Source organism: Podarcis pityusensis (assembly GCF_964106645.2).
Source record: "Podarcis pityusensis genome assembly, chromosome: 5".
In the NCBI taxonomy this organism is placed as follows: domain Eukaryota; kingdom Metazoa; phylum Chordata; class Lepidosauria; order Squamata; family Lacertidae; genus Podarcis; species Podarcis pityusensis.
The window spans coordinates 43,510,080-43,527,686 of NC_138032.1; the positions used below are offsets into that span (position 1 = coordinate 43,510,080).

General features: G+C 47.5%; 1 protein-coding gene across 2 annotated transcripts; it reads left to right on the forward strand.

Annotated features, from left to right (window-relative positions):
• The first annotated feature begins 94 nt into the window (after positions 1-94).
• Positions 95-3,713, forward strand: LBX1 (ladybird homeobox 1). 2 transcript variants are annotated; one of them, XR_013986707.1, is made up of 3 exons: positions 95-1,103; positions 1,950-2,858; positions 3,295-3,713. XR_013986707.1 is itself a non-coding variant. In XM_081006731.1 (2 exons), exons 1-2 carry the CDS (start codon positions 779-781, stop codon positions 2,435-2,437), a joined length of 813 nt encoding a protein of 270 aa, XP_080862857.1. In that variant the 5' UTR covers positions 95-778; the 3' UTR covers positions 2,438-3,713. The 2 variants fall into 2 exon arrangements, 1 of the variants encoding a protein (XP_080862857.1); XM_081006731.1 differs by having other exon boundaries at positions 1,950-3,713.
• Positions 3,714-17,607: the final 13,894 nt, after the last annotated feature.

Here is a 17,607-nt window from a genome sequence, read left to right on the forward strand (position 1 = left end):
CTCCACCTACCATCCGCCTCCCAATTAATGGCCTAACCAAGTTGCGAGAGCCTGCATTGGCCAGACTTGAGAGAGGGAGCTAGAAAGAGACAGGCAGAGCGAGAGGGGGCGAAAAGTGTCATTGAGGCGAAGGGATCGCCTCCCAATCAACAATAACTTGTTAGCAAGAGTCAATTACCTCGCCTCTGCCTCTCGCCGTCTTTTTTTCTCCCCCCAGCCCGAGGAAAAGAGGCTCTCCGGCGCCTCTCGCTCTCCCCTCGCTCTGGAGGAGCCCCCCCTCCGGATTTCGCTGGGGGAAGAGGGCGAGCTGGGGGGGCGAAAGACAGATCTGGGACGATTTGGGGGGTGTCTCCTAAAATAGCAGCTGGGAAGAGAAGCGAGAGGCGAGAGAAATAAAGTGGGACAGGAGCGCCTCGGCCACCTCTTTCCTAGCCAGGACTGCGGACCCTGCCTGGCCGTCCAAGGACGGCTTCCCACCGCCCTCCTTGGCCCCGTCCTCCCTCTTCTCTCTCCAGGGCCAGCAGACCTGCCTCCTGGTGGAGTTGAGGACCTGAAGTTTTGGGGAGTCTTTTTGGAGGGGGGTGTTCTGTTTTAATTTTTTCCTCGGTTTCTTTTTTTGCTCCCCGCCTCCTTTTCGGTTGCTCTGCGTTGGCGACTGCAGAAAAGCGAGGGAGGTCATTTCAGGCAAAGAGCGAGAGAGAGAGAGAGAGAGAGTAGGAAGGGGGCACAGGGGGTGCTGCGGTGGGGAAGGAGCCGGAATCCCCGACGCCCGCCAAGCATGACTTCCAAAGACGACGGCAAAGCCGCCTCGGTGGAGGAGCGCCGGAGAAGCCCGCTGGACCACTTGCCTCCGCCGGCCAACTCCAACAAGCCCCTGACGCCCTTCAGCATCGAGGACATCCTCAACAAGCCCTCGGTGCGGAGAAGTTACACCATCTGCGGGACTGCCCACCTGCTCTCGGCCGCCGAGAAGCACCCTCCGGCCGCCCTGCCGCTTTCCAGCCGGGCGCTGCTCTCGCAAACGTCGCCTCTGTGCGCCCTGGAGGAGCTGGCCAGCAAGACCTTCAAGGGGCTCGAAGTCAGCGTCCTGCAAGCCGCCGAAGGTAAGACCCGCCGCACGCAGCTCGGGCTGATCAGGGGCTCGCTGCCTGCCCCCTTTCCCTGCCTGCCTTCTAGCTGGGCGTGGGGGGGTGTTGTGAGGGGAGAGAGATGGTGGCGCGTTTGTGGAGAGCATCGGCGGAGAACTTGGCGCTTGGAGGATGGAGGCGCGGCGGGGGCTTAGGGAGGACCACAGATGCGGGTTCTGGTCTGGACAAGAAGGGGCAGCCCCATCTCTGGCCCCCACAGCCACGCCGGGCCGTTTTGAGAGGGATCCCGCAAACGCTCTGCGGTTTCTTGCCCTCCCCCCTCCCCCAGGCGCAAACTATGTCTTTAGAGAGGAGGCAGCCCACGCGTGAAATCTGTGTGACTACTGCAGCCTGGTTTGTGCACCCAGTCGGTTTCCGCTCCCCCTTCCACCCGTCCGCCCGCCCGCCCGCCCGCCCGCCCAAATTATCCTTCTTCCCTCCGGCCTCCATCAAGTCCCCATGGCCATTAAGATGTTGGGGCGAATAGTAGAGGCCTACTTTCCTTCTTCTGGGCTGGGATTCGAGAGTCCTCCAGGCTGAATCGGTGGTTTGTTTTGCTTTTAAATTCCCTTCTTCCAATGCAGTTAAGGGAACCCCAGAGTAAGGAGAGGGGGGGAGGAGGAAGATGGCAAGAGAGGCCTGCTGGTGTTTTTGGGGGTGCCGGATGGCTTCCTATCGCTTTGTGGCCTGGGAAAGAGCGAGAGAGAGAGAGAGAGAGAGAGAGAGAGAGAGAGAGAGAGAGAGACACTGGATAAGTCTCGTTGGGCTGCCTGTGTGTGGGGTGAGCGTGAGACTGAAAAGCCTTATTCTGCCTATTTTCAGGAAGGGATGGGATGACTATATTTGGCCAGAGGCAAACCCCCAAGAAAAGGAGGAAGTCTAGGACGGCCTTTACAAACCACCAGATCTACGAACTGGAAAAGCGTTTTTTGTACCAGAAATACTTGTCCCCCGCGGACCGAGACCAGATAGCGCAGCAGCTGGGCTTGACCAATGCGCAGGTGATAACGTGGTTTCAGAATCGCAGGGCCAAGCTCAAGCGGGACCTGGAAGAGATGAAAGCAGACGTGGAGTCTGCCAAGAAACTGGGACCCAGCACCCAGGTGGATCTGGTAGCCATTGCCGAGCTGGAGTCGACCCCCGAAGGGAGAGCGAAGTCGCGCTCCCTTTCGCCTGCCCTCCCCAAGCATGGACTGGAAGGCAGCAACAGCCACCTCCAGCTCTCCCCCGGCTCTCCGCTCACGGACCAGCCGGGCAGCAGCAAGGACTGCTCGGAAGACGAAGACGTGGAAATTGACGTGGATGACTGAGGGGTGGTGGTGGTTGCTTCTTCTTCTTCCTCTTCTCCTCCTCCTCCTCTTCCTCCCCCTCTTCTCTCCCGCCCTCCTTTTGCCCCGCAAACAAAAACACACGAAGAAATTGACAAATCTCTTCCTCCCCGCCTTCCTCCTCCTCGCGCTCCCTTCCACCAAGACACAAGGAGAGAAAGTGTCCGCTCCTGCGCCCTCCTCATCACCCGGGGATAAAAAAAAATAAACAGAACAGAACAAAAACAAAAACAAAAACAAAACCCACGCCGGACTTTAGGGGGAACTGCAAATCAGCTTCCTTGGCGACTCAGTAAATGCGGTTTTTTTTCAACAAAAGCAATAAGCAATATAAAAGAATCACAATTATTGTTAGTTATTATTATTAAAGTAGGAAACAATATCCCAACGGCTGCCAAACCAGGTAGCTATCACTTTTTTTTTTTTTTTTTGGAACGGTGCAATTATGGATAGCTTCTGTATAAATATTTAAGCATATCTATTGGGTATTTTCTTTTTTTGAGGGTTTGCCTTTTTTAAAAAAAAGAATAATAATAACGATATACTTTTTTGTTGTTTATAAAAGGACTCTTAACCTTGGAGTAAATGCCACCTCTTTGATGCTTGGTTAGACGGTTGTTTTGAAAGGTTTTCAAAATCCACTTTATGTGAGAATTAAGTTAAACCGTAGTTCCCTTTGCTCGCATGCTCCCTATATGCACGATTCTTCCCCACCCCCTTTTCTTTTGCTTTTTTGTTTGGTTGTTTAATTCTCAATTATTATTATTTTTTCCTGGGATATCGTGGGGGTTTGGGTTCTATCGCAATTTTAAAATATATACTTTCTTTCCCACCCCCAGCGCCTAGGACTCGGTCTCCAATAAGATTTCTGCCTCGTTTTACCAATTAAAAGCTATTTTTACCATTTACTGCTATTGTTGTGCTTTTATTAAAAAGGAAAAAAGAAAGCTACCTTTCGTATTTTTATATGAAGGTAGTTTTAAGAAAAGAATCTAGACTTATTTTTTACTCTTTTTTAGAATTCTTTTGCATGCTACCGAAATAATAAGACTAATACCGCTGCTCAAAATGATAATATCAACAATAATGAAGAACAGATCCAGCCATCAACAGATGGGAATATTAACGCTATAAATACAAATGTACAGGTTTGAAATGTTTTTCTTTGATCTGTAAAAATAATTTTTTTAAGGCCTGCTTATTTAAGTTACAACAGGGACGGTGTTGCTTTATATCTTGTCTCTTAGAGTTGTACAGACAAGTCTTTTTCCGACACAATAAAACCTTTACAATTTTAATATACACTTTTTAAGGTTTTCTTTGGGAATGAAAGTCTTTAGATATCCCGTTTATCCGTTGTTAAATATAAAAAATGTTCCTTTCGTCACTTTGGGGAGTGATACAAATGTGTTTCAGCTTTGGGTGTCACCAAGTTGCCAGCATTTTGAGGTGGCTGAACTGACAGCAGGAAATCTGCATTTCATACAAGCTACGCGTAGAAATCTACTTAGAACTGAAACTGTATTTCTTTTTTGGGTGGGAGCGTTATCCTAAAGTAATAAGGCTGGTGAGGCATGTAAGTCACCAAATCCAGAAGCATCCGTGGATATAAAAATAATGGCTTATATAGCCGTGTGTGTGTGTGTGTGTGTGTGTGTGTGTGTGTGTGTCTCCACACATACACCATACATTTCCATTCCAAAATATAGTCTATACAGAAAACACGGTTAAGCAGCAATACATCCGTGTTTTGCATATATACGCATTTCATACGTAGCACACATAGATAAGAGCCCTTCCCTCAGTTTGCATCTAACAACATTAAAAAACAAACAAACACAATAATTGAGAGCTATCCCTAAATCATGGCGGAATCGTCCAGTGTTCATAAAGACAATTAAAGTAACATGTTAGAATCGCTTGTTTTAAGGGGGCGCGGGCGGGGACTGCAAAGGGAAACGGGGGGTTAAAGAGAAAACGGGGATTAATATTTTTTTTCTGCAGAGCTGCCAAAACAAAAACAAACAAACAAAAACCCTTCAGGTAAATTTTGCTTTCTTTACTATCGCGTATGTACCAAATGCTAATTTAATTTACAGCTCCCCCTTTATGTCTTTCTAAACGTGTATCTCCCTTTCCCCCCCAAATACCGCGCCCTGCCTTTTTGACCCACCAACGTGGTGTTTCCCTATTCTTGGTAAAATTTATGTGAGAAGCACAAATCTGGTGTACATAGTGGCCTAGTTAAAAGAGTGTGTGGGGGGGAGGTGGGTTTGGGAGAAGGAACTGGGTTCCGGCGACGAGAGGGGGGACAGCGTGGCTTGGAGGGGAGGGGAGAGAGAAGAGCGTTTTTGGGGGGCCAGATTCTCCGAGGCGAAATCAATCTTTCTCCTCTTTGAAAATGGATGGCGTTGTAATTTTTAGCGTAAAGCATGAAAACTGGGGACAAATGAGGCCTCTTCTGTGAAGTGACAAGCGACAATGGAGCATGCTCTGCCTCCTGCGGCTCGCCATGCTGAAACAAGCGTGCGCCTCCGTCGCGAAAAGGACCGAACCGCTTGGAGACCATATGGTTTTTGAATTTTCCTCACAATTTCCAGACAATTTGATGGATTAGGTTAACCCTCCCTTCCACTGTTTAACTCCACAATAATGGGAGTGGAGCTCCCTTTCCTCCCTCCGCCCCCCACTTCCATCGCCCCCTCCTCCCCTGCGCTGGGGCATCTGCGCCTTTAGACGGGCCGCCCATTCTTCTCCTTTCTCTCTTGGCATTTGGAACAAGTCTATGAATTACAATGAAAGGCACTTTCTTTAGTATTATTTGGGAGAGCACTTGTCTCCCGCCCCCACCCCCCTTTTTCCCTTTAAAGGGGGATGAGGGGGTCTGTTTGCAATGGATTTGTTTGACTTCTGTCCAGATATCACGCGAAGCCTTCAATCTTGTCCTTAAGTGTTTTTATGCTAAGCAGGCAAATCGTAAAAGGCTGAGAAACTGTGACATTTATGTGAAGATCTAGTTAAAGGGCTTTATTTGTTTTCTTTATTTGCTCTTACCCTCCCCTCCCCCTCCGGATTCTCTTTCTCTTTTCTCCCCCCCCCCCGCCCCACCTCCCAAGCTTTTTATCCTTTTGTCTTCGAATAGATTTAATGAGGCTGCAAAAACCGATGCAAGTCAATGTAAGCAAGGAAATGTGTTTTTGTTTTGTTTTCGAATAGAGAGATTGAGGGCTGAAGAGGGAGCGAGCGAGCGAGAGAGAGCGAGAGCGAGAGCGAGAGAGAGAGAGAGAGAGAGAGGAGGTGTGGGGTTGGGGAGAGGGTAGGATAACACCGGAGTTCATTTGGACTTGTGAGCTATTGACTCCAGTGTTCAAACGCAAGAGATGGATGGAGCCAGAGAAGCACCACACAAGTTTGCCACACGTGGCATTACAAGCCAGAGAGCTGCTTTCTTTAGCTTGGGGTTTTTTCCCCTCCCCTTTCTTGCAGCATGTTAATTTGGCCAGAAAAGACGGGGCTGATTGTTGACTGCAGCTCGCTTTGCTGGGTTTGTCAACAACCTTTCAAAGCGCGACACACGAGCCCCCGGAAGCCCCACCGCGTCCAGTGGGGGACAGATTCCCGCCTGACCAGGTTAGGGGTCGAGAGAGGGAAGAGCCCGGGCAAGGTTCTCCATTCTTTTCTCGCGAATGGGTCTTTCAAGCTTCCTGGTTTTCAGACTGTTCTTCCAGCTTAGATGGAATAAGACTTTTCAGAGCTCAGACGGTTAGAGCAAGGGATTGATCTTCTCGCTATATGGTATTTTTCACCCCGCGTTCTGCTTTTAATGGAAAGGGCTGATTAAAAAATGATGAGGATGGGGGGACACGATGGCTAAATACATGCCGAATTTGAATCGATGCCACTTCGGATCGAACCGGTCGTCGTGGCCCTTGGGTGGGAGGAAGCCCTGCCTGCTCTCTCTTGTCTCCTAGCAGTTGTTACTCTTGAGACTTCATCCCGCAAACCGGGAGGAAAAATTATAACCAGACAAAAGCAATACATGTTTCCTTCTCAGGGTATATTGTATCTCTCTTTCTCTCCGGTAGCCCCAACTTGGAGCTTGATAGGTTGTATATTTTCCGAGACAGACAGAGTTTTGTGGAAAGGGGTGTTCCAGGCGAAACAAGAGACATCTTGACACCCAGACGTGCCAAAGCTGAGTGGACATTTGATGAAATCACCACTCGACACAAAAGCCCCGAGCAAGGGAGACTGTTATCTCTCGCCAAAAGAGGGACGGCGGGGAAAGAGGGGGTGGGGGTGGGGAGAGACGAGCGGCGGGGCGATCCGGCATTTAAAAAAACCCCAAAACAAAACCCGGTCATAATTTGTTGGATGTCTGTTTTTAGAAAGAATTTGTACGCGTCTAACGGAATAGGTATCTCTCTGATTAAGAAGAGCGGAAGCCGGGTTTCACTATTAGCACGAATAAAACTTGGCCTTCTTGGAATTGCAGAGAGACCCAATGTCTTCCTCCTTTTCTAATAGGAGATTCTCAGAAATGAGAGACTCCGTCGTGCGGGCGGAGGGAGCGGTGAGTTTTAGGCTGGATCCCTTCGGGCGATTACTAGGGAGTAAGTCCCATTCGGGTAAGTTGGGCAGACTTCTGAATGATCAGGGCGGGGGTGTTTTTTGATGGCACCTCTGCGTGGAATAAAGTATTTGAAACCAAGCAAGTCTGACACCAGGACCCTAAACCTTCCAGGTGTCTGCCTGGCGCTGCAATCTTGCAAGCTGGCTCCTTTGTGTCTTCACTCAGAACTAACTTAGCCCGACTTTGTCCAAAGGAGGACTTGCTACGCCACGGTGCAAACGACTGAATCCTTAAAGTCATACGCAACTCTACTTCCTATGCAATGTTGCATAGCCAGGAGGAACTATTATTTGCAGGAAAAATAAGCCTGTCAAAAAATTAATTCCGGAGGGGTCCAACTGTGTTGCTGGGACCTCCCTCCCTCCTTAATTCCCTCCCCCTTTACCGCCCCCCTGTTATCCCTATGCCATTGATCCTACTGTAATTTCTCTGAAGTTTCCAGACCGCTGGGTCCGAGCTAGTCTCCCTCTAGCTGTCTGTTTGTCATGTAAATTCCCCCACCCCGAATTTTTTATTTTAGGGGCGCTGTCCTGTCCAGTCCTGAGCCCTGGGGGCGCGAGGCGGGACAAGAGGCCTGCTGCGCGAGTGTCATCTGGATCCGCGCTTTCCCCCTTGCGTCGCGCCGCTCGGCGAAGCGGCAGGCTGGGGGGTCATTTGCGCTTGTAGGACGCGCTAGATTAGCTGCCGATTCCGTGTTGGGAGCGCGTGTTTAGCCAACGGAATCCGCGTTGGGTGTTGTTTGTCACCAGCAGGTGCGCTTTTCCGAGCTGGCGCCGGGTTCGCCCTCCTGCCTTGGTGGGAGTGTGGGGGACTGGGCGGCGGTGCTGGGTGCGAATCCGTACATGCTGCGGGCGCATCCGGAGAGATAATCAAACAAAGAAACCCTCCAGCTGGACCCCAACCCCAGTTTTATTCTGACCCCTTTCCATAACCTATGAGAATCGCGTGCCTTCCCATAATTATTCTTCCGCCATCACCAACATTTTGCCTGGTTCTTTAAACTCGCTCGTGTGTGCGCTCGCACGTGGGGCGGCAAATGTTTGCCGGAAACGCCCCCGTGTTTTGCTGACACTGTCCAATCCCCTCCTGGCCCCGGAAATGTGCAGATCTGATCCCACTGCAGCTGGGCTCGTTCCTTTTTTTTCTTTTTTCTTTTTGCAGGGGGAGATGCGCTGGAGCGCCCCGCCCCTCACCTCCCTTACACAAACACACACACCTCAGCCTTAATTTAGGACCATCCTTAGCCCCTCCCCTCCTTCCTGTACTTTGGGAGCCGAGGGAAGACCCGAATTTGCCTCCTGCTGTCTTAAAGGCTCGCCTTTGTTGGTTGGCTTCGCATTGGGCTCCCAAAGGTAACAGTGAGGACCCCCCCCTCACTTCTCCCCGCGTCCCTCCCTTCTGGCGGGGCTGAGGGAGACGGTTGAGTCAGTGAAATTCAGTTCCTTATTTTATGAGGTGTCAGGGTTGATGTCAGACGTGGCAACGATAACTAATACTACCGTCTGAGAGACCAGAACGTGGTAATTAATCCCAAAGACTTAAGTGTATTTTAGTTCAGGAGGAAAAAAAAATCACTAATTCAATCGTCCGGAAAATTGAAGTTTGATGCATGAGTCCCTGTTGAAAGGGAAGGCGCTTTTTTTCTTCTTCTTCTCCTTCCCTCATTCGGATTCTGGGGTTGAAGCTGAAGTCGCATCTCTCCTCTTTCCTGTTGTAGTTCTGCGCACACACACACACACACACACAGAGAGAGAGAGAGAGAGAGAGAGAGAGAGAGAGAGAGAGAGAGACCCTATTTAAATCACACACTGTTTAATTCACACCTAGGTAGCTGGATCAGTGGCAAAGGCATAAACGTTGCACTCCTACGCATATTTAAGTTCCCACCACTCCAAATGTACTTCGGAGTTAAGATCGTTTAGAGATTCGCTGCAGGGCTGCAATCCTATAGAAATATCTCCAGATGAATTTGAGTGGGATTGTGCTGATAGCTGTGCCCGCAGGCATGTGTGCGAGATATGCGCACACACTCTCACACACATATATGTACACGGGTGTGTATATATACATCCACTGTTGCAAACATTATATACATGCATTACATCCAAGTGGTAGGACTTAGTGCGCATCTCTCTCAGAACCCGCCCCCCCTTTCAGAAATACATAGCTGTAGCCGCACCGTTAGAAAACAGTGTCACCATACATGCCCACCCACAATAAATCCCCTATTACGGTACCTACGTACCATTACGCACGTGGCCTGCGCACCAACGTTTGCACACAGCTTCATGGAAGACAGTGTTACCACACACCCCACGCTGCCAGCACCCACAATCTCAAGACCCTCCTAGGGAGCACCTGCAGAGGTCCTTAGAAAACCACGCCACGCTTGTGGGGTAGAGCCACACATACTTTTACACCCCCACGGTCGCGCTTCCAAAGCGGTCCTCATGGCCAATATTGGACGCTTCCTTTGGGTCGTTACATAATCTAACCCCTGACCCCTCTCCCCTTAATGGCTGATGCCTGTAAGCAGATGCACAGGTTCCACGGCGTAACCTTTTACATCTGTTTCAGTACATCAAAGGTATCATTTTTTGAGATGGAGATATTTGGCGTGCCTGCTGTTGCTATTTGGGCTGCCGAAGCAAGAGTAGATGGAGAGGGGGAATCAAGTTACTTAGGGCTCCTTAATCCTTGCCTTCTCTCTCCTTCTTTGATAGATGGGCTCGGTTGTTTGTGCTTTGGACGCGCGGGGCAAGTGTGCGTCTCCGCAGGAATGCCTTTTGTGTCTGGAGAGGGAGGCGCCCCGGCCGCACGGAAATATACCAGGCAGGTAAAAGTCAACTAAGCACGCAAGGGCCACGTGCCTTGGAACGGCGGCGTTTTGGTCTAGTCAATCCGGTTCAATCAGCGGGAGACAGCAGTTCGGATCCTGCCTCTGCCATGGATTTATTGGGCAGCTTGGAACAATTTCCAGAAGGGTGGGTCGTCTTAGTCTGTTGTAGCAAAAACAAAGAAACAGAAAACAGTACAGAGTCTTGTAGCGAAAGCTTTTTGCGGATAACAGTACACGTCTAAGTTTCCAAAACAAGCGTTGGGCAACACACTCCCCGCCCCCAAGGCTCAGTTCCACAAACAGCTGTATCATGTGAAATAGCTTTCCCTGGTCAGGGCTGTACCACTTCACCTGGATGCTGGCATATTTGCATGCTCGCAAAGGAATGGCTTCTCCTACTCCTTGGGAGGGAAGTGATGATGGCTTTTCATCCACCTTCTCGACTCTTCAGAGGTAGATGGAAGGGAAGGTATTAGAAAACACATAACAAGAGAGACTGGAGGACCTTATTGTTTTTTTGATGGAAGGAGCATTCAAGTGCGTGAGCGCCCACTTGCAGTCTGAAGTGGTACAGCCTCAACACAGATTTGCCATCTCAGTGAGAGCCTAGTCTAGATTGAATCAGCTCGTGGATTGCGGTGAGCATGAACTGAAAGGGCAATAAAGATAAACAAGGATTACATGGGAGTAGAACGCGACTATGCCTTACCATAGCCTTCCACAAACGCTGATAAACTGAGCGGGGTTGGCTGATCGCGTTTTGAAGGGAGTGAAGTAATGCCTAAAACCATTAAGCCCAGATTCGTCCAGATTCTAAAATGACCCAACTGAACCAATGAAGGATTTTGTTTACACCTGTGACAACACCGATAGATCATTCCTATGATTAGCTAATATATCACCGACAGACAGACAGATTTTTAAAAACGAAGTTTTTTAGTTGTAAATAATCTCTCTCTCGGTACTTTTATAAGGAATTTAAGGAAGATTTTCCCTATGAACACGTGATATGCCCGTACCGTTTAGACCAGCGGTCCTTATCTTCGCCGCTGAGATCCTAGGGTATTTTAATCGGTCAGTGAAATGGCTCATCCTCTAAAAAATATTAGATCACTTGTCAACCCTACTCAGATTTTATCTGAAGCTTCTAAAGATCACCTCTCACCGCCTCTCAACTTCTTCTCAACGCTTCTCAATCATTAGCGAATTTCTAGTAGCAGTGTTTAAGCAAATCTTCTCCATCACTGAGATTCTGTCATGGATACCATTTATTTTGACCACCCCAAATCTGTACCTCTTACCAGGCAACAGCGGCCATTTGATACTCCTGGGAAGTGAACTTCTCGTCCAGGACTGCTTAGTATATCTTTCTGGCTCCAATCCTATGACTTCAACAGGAGTCGGAGACTAAGACATAAAATCGTCGAGGCGTTCCGGGTCATTTTATCTCCATCCCACGAGTTTCATATTTGTGGGTCAGCACTGCTATTCAAGACACAGCAGTAGGACCAGGAAAGCGATGGCAGTGCTACTTCCAAGCGCCAAGAAGTGGACCAAACAAGTGAGAGCCAGGGATGTGTAGTGGACCGACTGTTGGATCTGGGAGACCGGAGTTCAAATCCCCACTCAACCACAAGGACACAAGGAGAACCTGCTGGATCGTGCCAATGGCTCATCTAGTTCAGCATCTTGTTCTCTCAGTGGTCAACCAAGATGCCTATGAGAAACTCGCAAGAAGGACATTCTCCCCGCCTTCGGTTTCCAGCAACTGGTTTTCAGAAGCTTCCTGCCTCCAATCATGAAGCTCCCTGGGTGACCTTGGGCCAGCCACTGTCTCTAGGCCTAACCTGCCCTGCAGGTTTGTTGTGAAGATAAAATAGGGGAGCATCATGAATGCCACCTTGGGCTCCTTGGAGGAAGGACGGGATAAAGATACATCAATAAATGCGAGAGCTTCGCAGTAGAAATTTGGCATATGGTGCTTCTCTCAGTTTCAGCGGTGAGAGAAGAAGGCTGAGTGCGCCCCATGCATTTAAAGCACCCACCCCAAAGAACCCTGGGGGGTGTAGCTTACCCACTACAGAGCTACAGTTTCCAGCACCCTTAACAAACGAAAGCTCCCAGGATTCTCTGGAGGCGGGAGAAGCGCTTTCAATGTATAGTGTGGACGCAGCCCAAGCCACACCTGCCTGCTCCGTGGTTATTTAAGGCTCCAGGCTCCTGTTGACAGGAGAGTCCTTAAAAAGGCAGGTGATGGCAGACTAAGCGCCCAGGAAAAGTGATGCAGAGGGAATGATTTCATGCCAGGTGTGCAGGAAGGAAGATTTAGTTGGCTGAAAGAAATCCCGAGTTTATCGACGTCAGTATGAAAACAAACCCTGAATTTAAACGGAACAGTCTTTAATCCCAATTCAGAGCGGGCCGAACAGTACTATAAGGAATTGAGCAAAATGGCTCAGAGGCGGTACCTGGTTCTGCCTTGGCAATGCAACCTCTGCGGGACTCGTGAATGAAGCCCTGCCTGGAATTCAGCTACTGGCAATTGGGGGAAGGTAAGAACCGGAAGTGATGCCCTGTCCGTCCGTCGGTTGGTCCAGTCTCTTCCACCTAGACTAGAATGATCAAAGCAGGTCAGCAAGCGGAACGGGCAGCATTCATTCTGCCAGAGCCTGTCTGCTTACAATAGCCTGGTGACTGTCCGAAATTCAGAGGATTTCAGGCAGCCTATGCATTCCCAACCATCGCCATCCAACTGATTGGTTTCAAAGTAGTTGGGTGGGTTTCTGGTGTGTGAAGTTTAGTAGAATACTTGAATGTGTGTCAGCTAACACACCCATACTAAATAAGTTCACTGGGACAGAAGTATGTTACATTGACTTTCAGGGACTGTTAGAAGCTCGCCATGTGCTCTTTCTAAATAAATTTATTTAGGGTGATTTGGAAGTGATGGGGAATTAACTTGTCTCGATTTATGACGATTAATTTTTGATCAAGCTTATTCAAACAGTTAACAGAGTTATCTAGGGCTTTACTTTAATAATACAAGTGATTCTGGGGACAATAATGGTTTTTGTAACCCTTTGAAAGACTGTCTTGCCTGAATCAGGACATCCATTTCCCTAGAAAATCGCACATTTGCGATTAAAAAGCTTACATTTTGCAAGTGCAAGTTTAGGCATGTCTCTTCAGAAGTAAGTCCCGTTCAGTTAAAGGAGACTTGGTCCCAATAAAATGTCTGTAGGATTGCACGCTTAATCAGCTGCGAATGAACTAATCCATTGTCCAAAGCTCTCAGCTGTCCATAGGACTATGTATTGCAATCTCTTTTAATTAAAGACAGTAAGGTGCACATTTCTGTATGCATTGAAGATAACTCCCCGCCTTTCATTACGGTATGTAGAAATAAAACAAACCCCTTCCGTATGTTGTTTAGCATTCTTCGTGTGAATTATGATTTTAAATATCGTTCTTCACACATTTTTCCCCCCAGGTGTATGTAGCTTTTCACCCTCTGTTGAAAATGGAGGGAATGCATGCAGGGGTTCTTCCAATTGTTCCAACCGCAACCCCCCATCCAAAAAAAATCCAGGATTTCTACTTGAAAGCGAGTGGAGACTGGCACAGACACTGTGCTAATCTACATGAAATTATTGAACGTGGGTTGCTTTATAGCTTCGTGCTTTTCTTCCCCACCGTCCTTGTGAGGACAAGTGCGCACTCTTAGAAGCAAGGCTTCTCCAGGTCCATATGCAATTTGTAGGACTTTTCTGGTTCTTTTCCTCCCGTAAGTTCACCGCAGAGAGACGGCTGCTTTGTTCTGAAGGTCAGAAAGCGCGGGGTGTGCTTAAAATGCGCGAGACTTATCGAAAGCAAACGTTCGTTGGATTGCCGCATCTTCAAAATCAAGACCAGGGCTGTGCCTTCAAAGCACTTTCTTTTCCTCTCCAGGAATTCTGGGCTTTGTAGTTGAGAGTGGGGGCTAAACAGCAACACTTTGCAAACTACAGTGCCCAGAATTCTTTGGGGGGGGAATGGGCTTAAAGGTACAGGTATAGTGCGTTCACAGCTCTAAAATGATAAAATACCACCACTTTGACTAATTTGCACCCTAATTTTAAGTTTTGTCTTGTTTGAAAAGTGAGGATCTGATGAAAGAAGAACCTGGTCAGAAGTTCACGGACTACCTTTGATGGAGAATCCTAATATCTTGAACCCCTCCCCCCATCATGGATATGATTTAGAGCTCCCTACCTGACGTCGTTAGAGGAGTTATTGTGCGTAGTTTGCCAGGCAGCTAGCTAGCTGGGGGAGTTGGGGAGGGAGCGAAAATTACTGTCCGATCCTGAAAATCGGAGAACATTTCATTAGTAACGCGCTGCGGAACCGTCGCTTTGATTGCTGGCCTGCTTTGGTTCCAACGTCGCAGACCCTTCCTCTTATTAAAATAATAAGGCGTGCAAATATAGCCGGGCCCTGTTTGAAGTAGTGCTGCGCTGGTTACGTCTACAGCCCTCTCCTTACCGGGGTCCGGCGAAGCTTTCCCAGCTAATAAAACTAGGCAGGGAACGCATTCCGGGTAAACTGAAAACGAGATGAGGAACAAAGCCCTGAGACATTTGGAGCAAATGGAAGCATGGAGCTTCCGCGAGCCCGCGAAGAACTCTCCACTGTGGACCTCCAAGATCTATGGGGCGGGTTTCTTCTTGCCCTGCTTCGGCCGTTCAAGCTGGGACTGACCCTGGGACGTTCTTTATAGAAAGCACGCGCTCTACTCTGGAACTTTGGTCCCTTCCTGAACTGAATGTTTAGCTTACTCTTTGCATGTCCTGGTTTACTTTTTTGCTGGCTCCACCACAAAGGGTGAAGGCAGCTGTGCATTAACTTTGTGGACTGACCACTTTAGGCATAGCTGTCAACGTTTCCCTTTTTTAAAGCGAAATTCCCTTATTCCGAATAGGATTCCTCGCAAGAAAAGGGAAAAGTTGACAGCTATGCTTTAGGATATCTTCGTATGTGTTTCATAGCTGTTCCTGGTTCCACAGTTGTTTTCTATAGGCAACATTTTTTTACTGGCGCCATCTGTGTTTGTATCTGGTACCGCCCCCACCCCCCAAGCCAACCCACAGCTTCAAACTCTTCTCTTTTATTTCTTTTCTATACATATTTATTTATAGTTTTAAAAAACTAGACAGCCTTTCACAAAATCTTAAGGCAGTGTACAGAGTTAATATAATAAAAGTGCAACAATAAATCCTCATATTCTTGCTTCTGGCAACAATAAGATTTGTGGGTTGAAATCTAGCAACCAACCATTGCCATTTTTGATCTCCAAAGTTTGCCAAATCACAAAATGTAAAATTAAAAAGAGGAAATGAAAAATCTAGAGTGGCACTGTCTGTTCAGCAGACAGCATTATAGACGAGCCTGTGCTGAATAAACTTAGGAAGTCTTCATCATAGAATAGTAATAATCTACAATTCAGAACAGGAATGGGGAACCTGTGCCCTCCCAGATATTGTTGTATTCTGTCTCTCATCAGCGCCAGCCAGCATGGAAGGTGGGCAGGGCAAAAGGTTCTCCATCCTTAGTCTAGACTCTAGAGCACAGAAAGGTTATTTCCCGGTTTAGTCTTCTCTCAATTTCTGCCATACAGGATTTGGGGGAGGGGTGAATGGGCTAGGATGAAACAAGACATTCAAGACAGTATTTAAGTTCCATGTCTCTGGTGATGAAGTATAGTAGAACACTTGAATGTTGTCTAGACCAGGCACCCCCAACCTGCAGCTCTCCAGATGTTTTGGCCTACAACTCCCATGATCCCTAGCTAACAGGACCAGTGGTCAGGGATGATGGGAATTGTAGTCCAAAACACCTGGAGGGCCGAAGGTTGGGGATGCCTGGTCTAGACTCAAGGCTCTTCCTGGGTTCTCCTTATGACTCTGATGACAATAGACAGAAGACAAAGCCTTGGATGTTTTCCATAATTTTGATCTTGTTAAGTGTTAATATTTTCTTGTAGGGAAGTTAAATGATCTTCTCCCCACCCCACAAGTGACCAAAGGGCCAATGAAGTTTACGACATTCTATTAAAGACCTCTGAAGGCCTGGTATTAAATATAAATTCTGCCTTACAACTGTTTTGATGTTTGCCACCCTGGGTTCCTTTGGGAGGAAAAGCGGGATACAAATTTAAAATATAAGTGAATGAATATATGATGAAGATTTTTAAACTAGCATTGGGAAATTAGTTCCCATTTATGCTGCTGCAAACTTTTCCACAGTAAGGACTTATCAGGGAGACTTTCTCTGAAGTTGTGCCAGAAAAATTAATGGGAGTATTATTCTAGAGGCAAAGAGTATTATTCTGGAGGCTTCTGAACAGAATTGGGCCTGAAGATCATTAAGGTTGCAATCCTATATATACTCAACATTGAACTCAATGGGCCATATTGCTGACATCTGCAGGATTGGACAGTAAGTTCCAACGGAAAAGATATAGCAGAAACCCAAACTGTATTGTGTACAAGTAGAATCTAAGAGGCATCCATCTAGTAATGCATGAAAACAAAATACATTTATCTGATGGGCCTCCTTTTAGAACAATTAACACTGTTACATGGAGGTTGTATGCTCAACTTTCCCCCTGCAAACCATGGAAGAATTCACCACAGTCTCTTTGGGTTGTGCTGGAACATTGTTATAGCTCTCTCTCTCTCTCTGTGTGTGTGTGTGTGTGTGTGTGGAGAAATCTTCTCACAATAACAACTATTTTTGAGTGCAAAGGAGTGATGTTCTAGAGGGCATCAAGGGTGCATGGCAGAAATCACAACCGATATGGTGATACCTCAGATTGGACCATGCTATGAAATCAGGGTAAGATAAAGACTTATTTACTTTATGACACTCCAGTTCAAGGTAAGGACACATGAAGACAAATTATAGGTCTCAATGTTTTTCAAGGAACTCAGAGAAAGCACATTTGTGAGAGATTTTCAGGATTTAGCCTTGCAATCATTTTTCAATATGAGTCCTACAATATGAGGAGCAATAATAGAATGAGCATACGCAGAGTGCCCTTCCATCACTGCTCACTAACCACAAATAACCCCCCACACATTTAGGGTTAGAGAAAAAAGGACCTTCATGTTTGCCTCTTATTTCATAAATTAAAAGCAAGCTCAGTACTATCTGAGATATAGAAACAGCCTTGACATCAGCAAATATGATAAATGAATCTTTGGACCCCTGGGGCCTGAGGCAGTTCCATAAAAACACAAGAAGTGACTTGCCAGATCACAGAAGGTCCATCTATCTGTTTCCAGTGGGACAGTCTCATGTTCACAAGCAGGACGTGGTGATAGACACTCCCTGGTAGAAGCGTTCTTACTTCTGGTCAACAGAGAGGTTCAATTCACTATCCTGCCTAATGCCCATTAAAAGACCTATCATCCCTGAATTTGTCTTATTTGAATTTCTAGTGGGTTGGCTGTTGTTGAAGAGATCACCTCTGGGATTGGGACTCATGGTTCTGGGCATCAGTTTTTAATATGTGTGGTGCCACTGTAATAGCCCAGGTGGTAAAGGGGAAGTGTCATGCTTCTTATTCATTTCTGCATTGTAGGGGCCTCTGTCACATTTCACTGGTTGCTCAAGGTGAACCCATAACGCCAACACAATCCA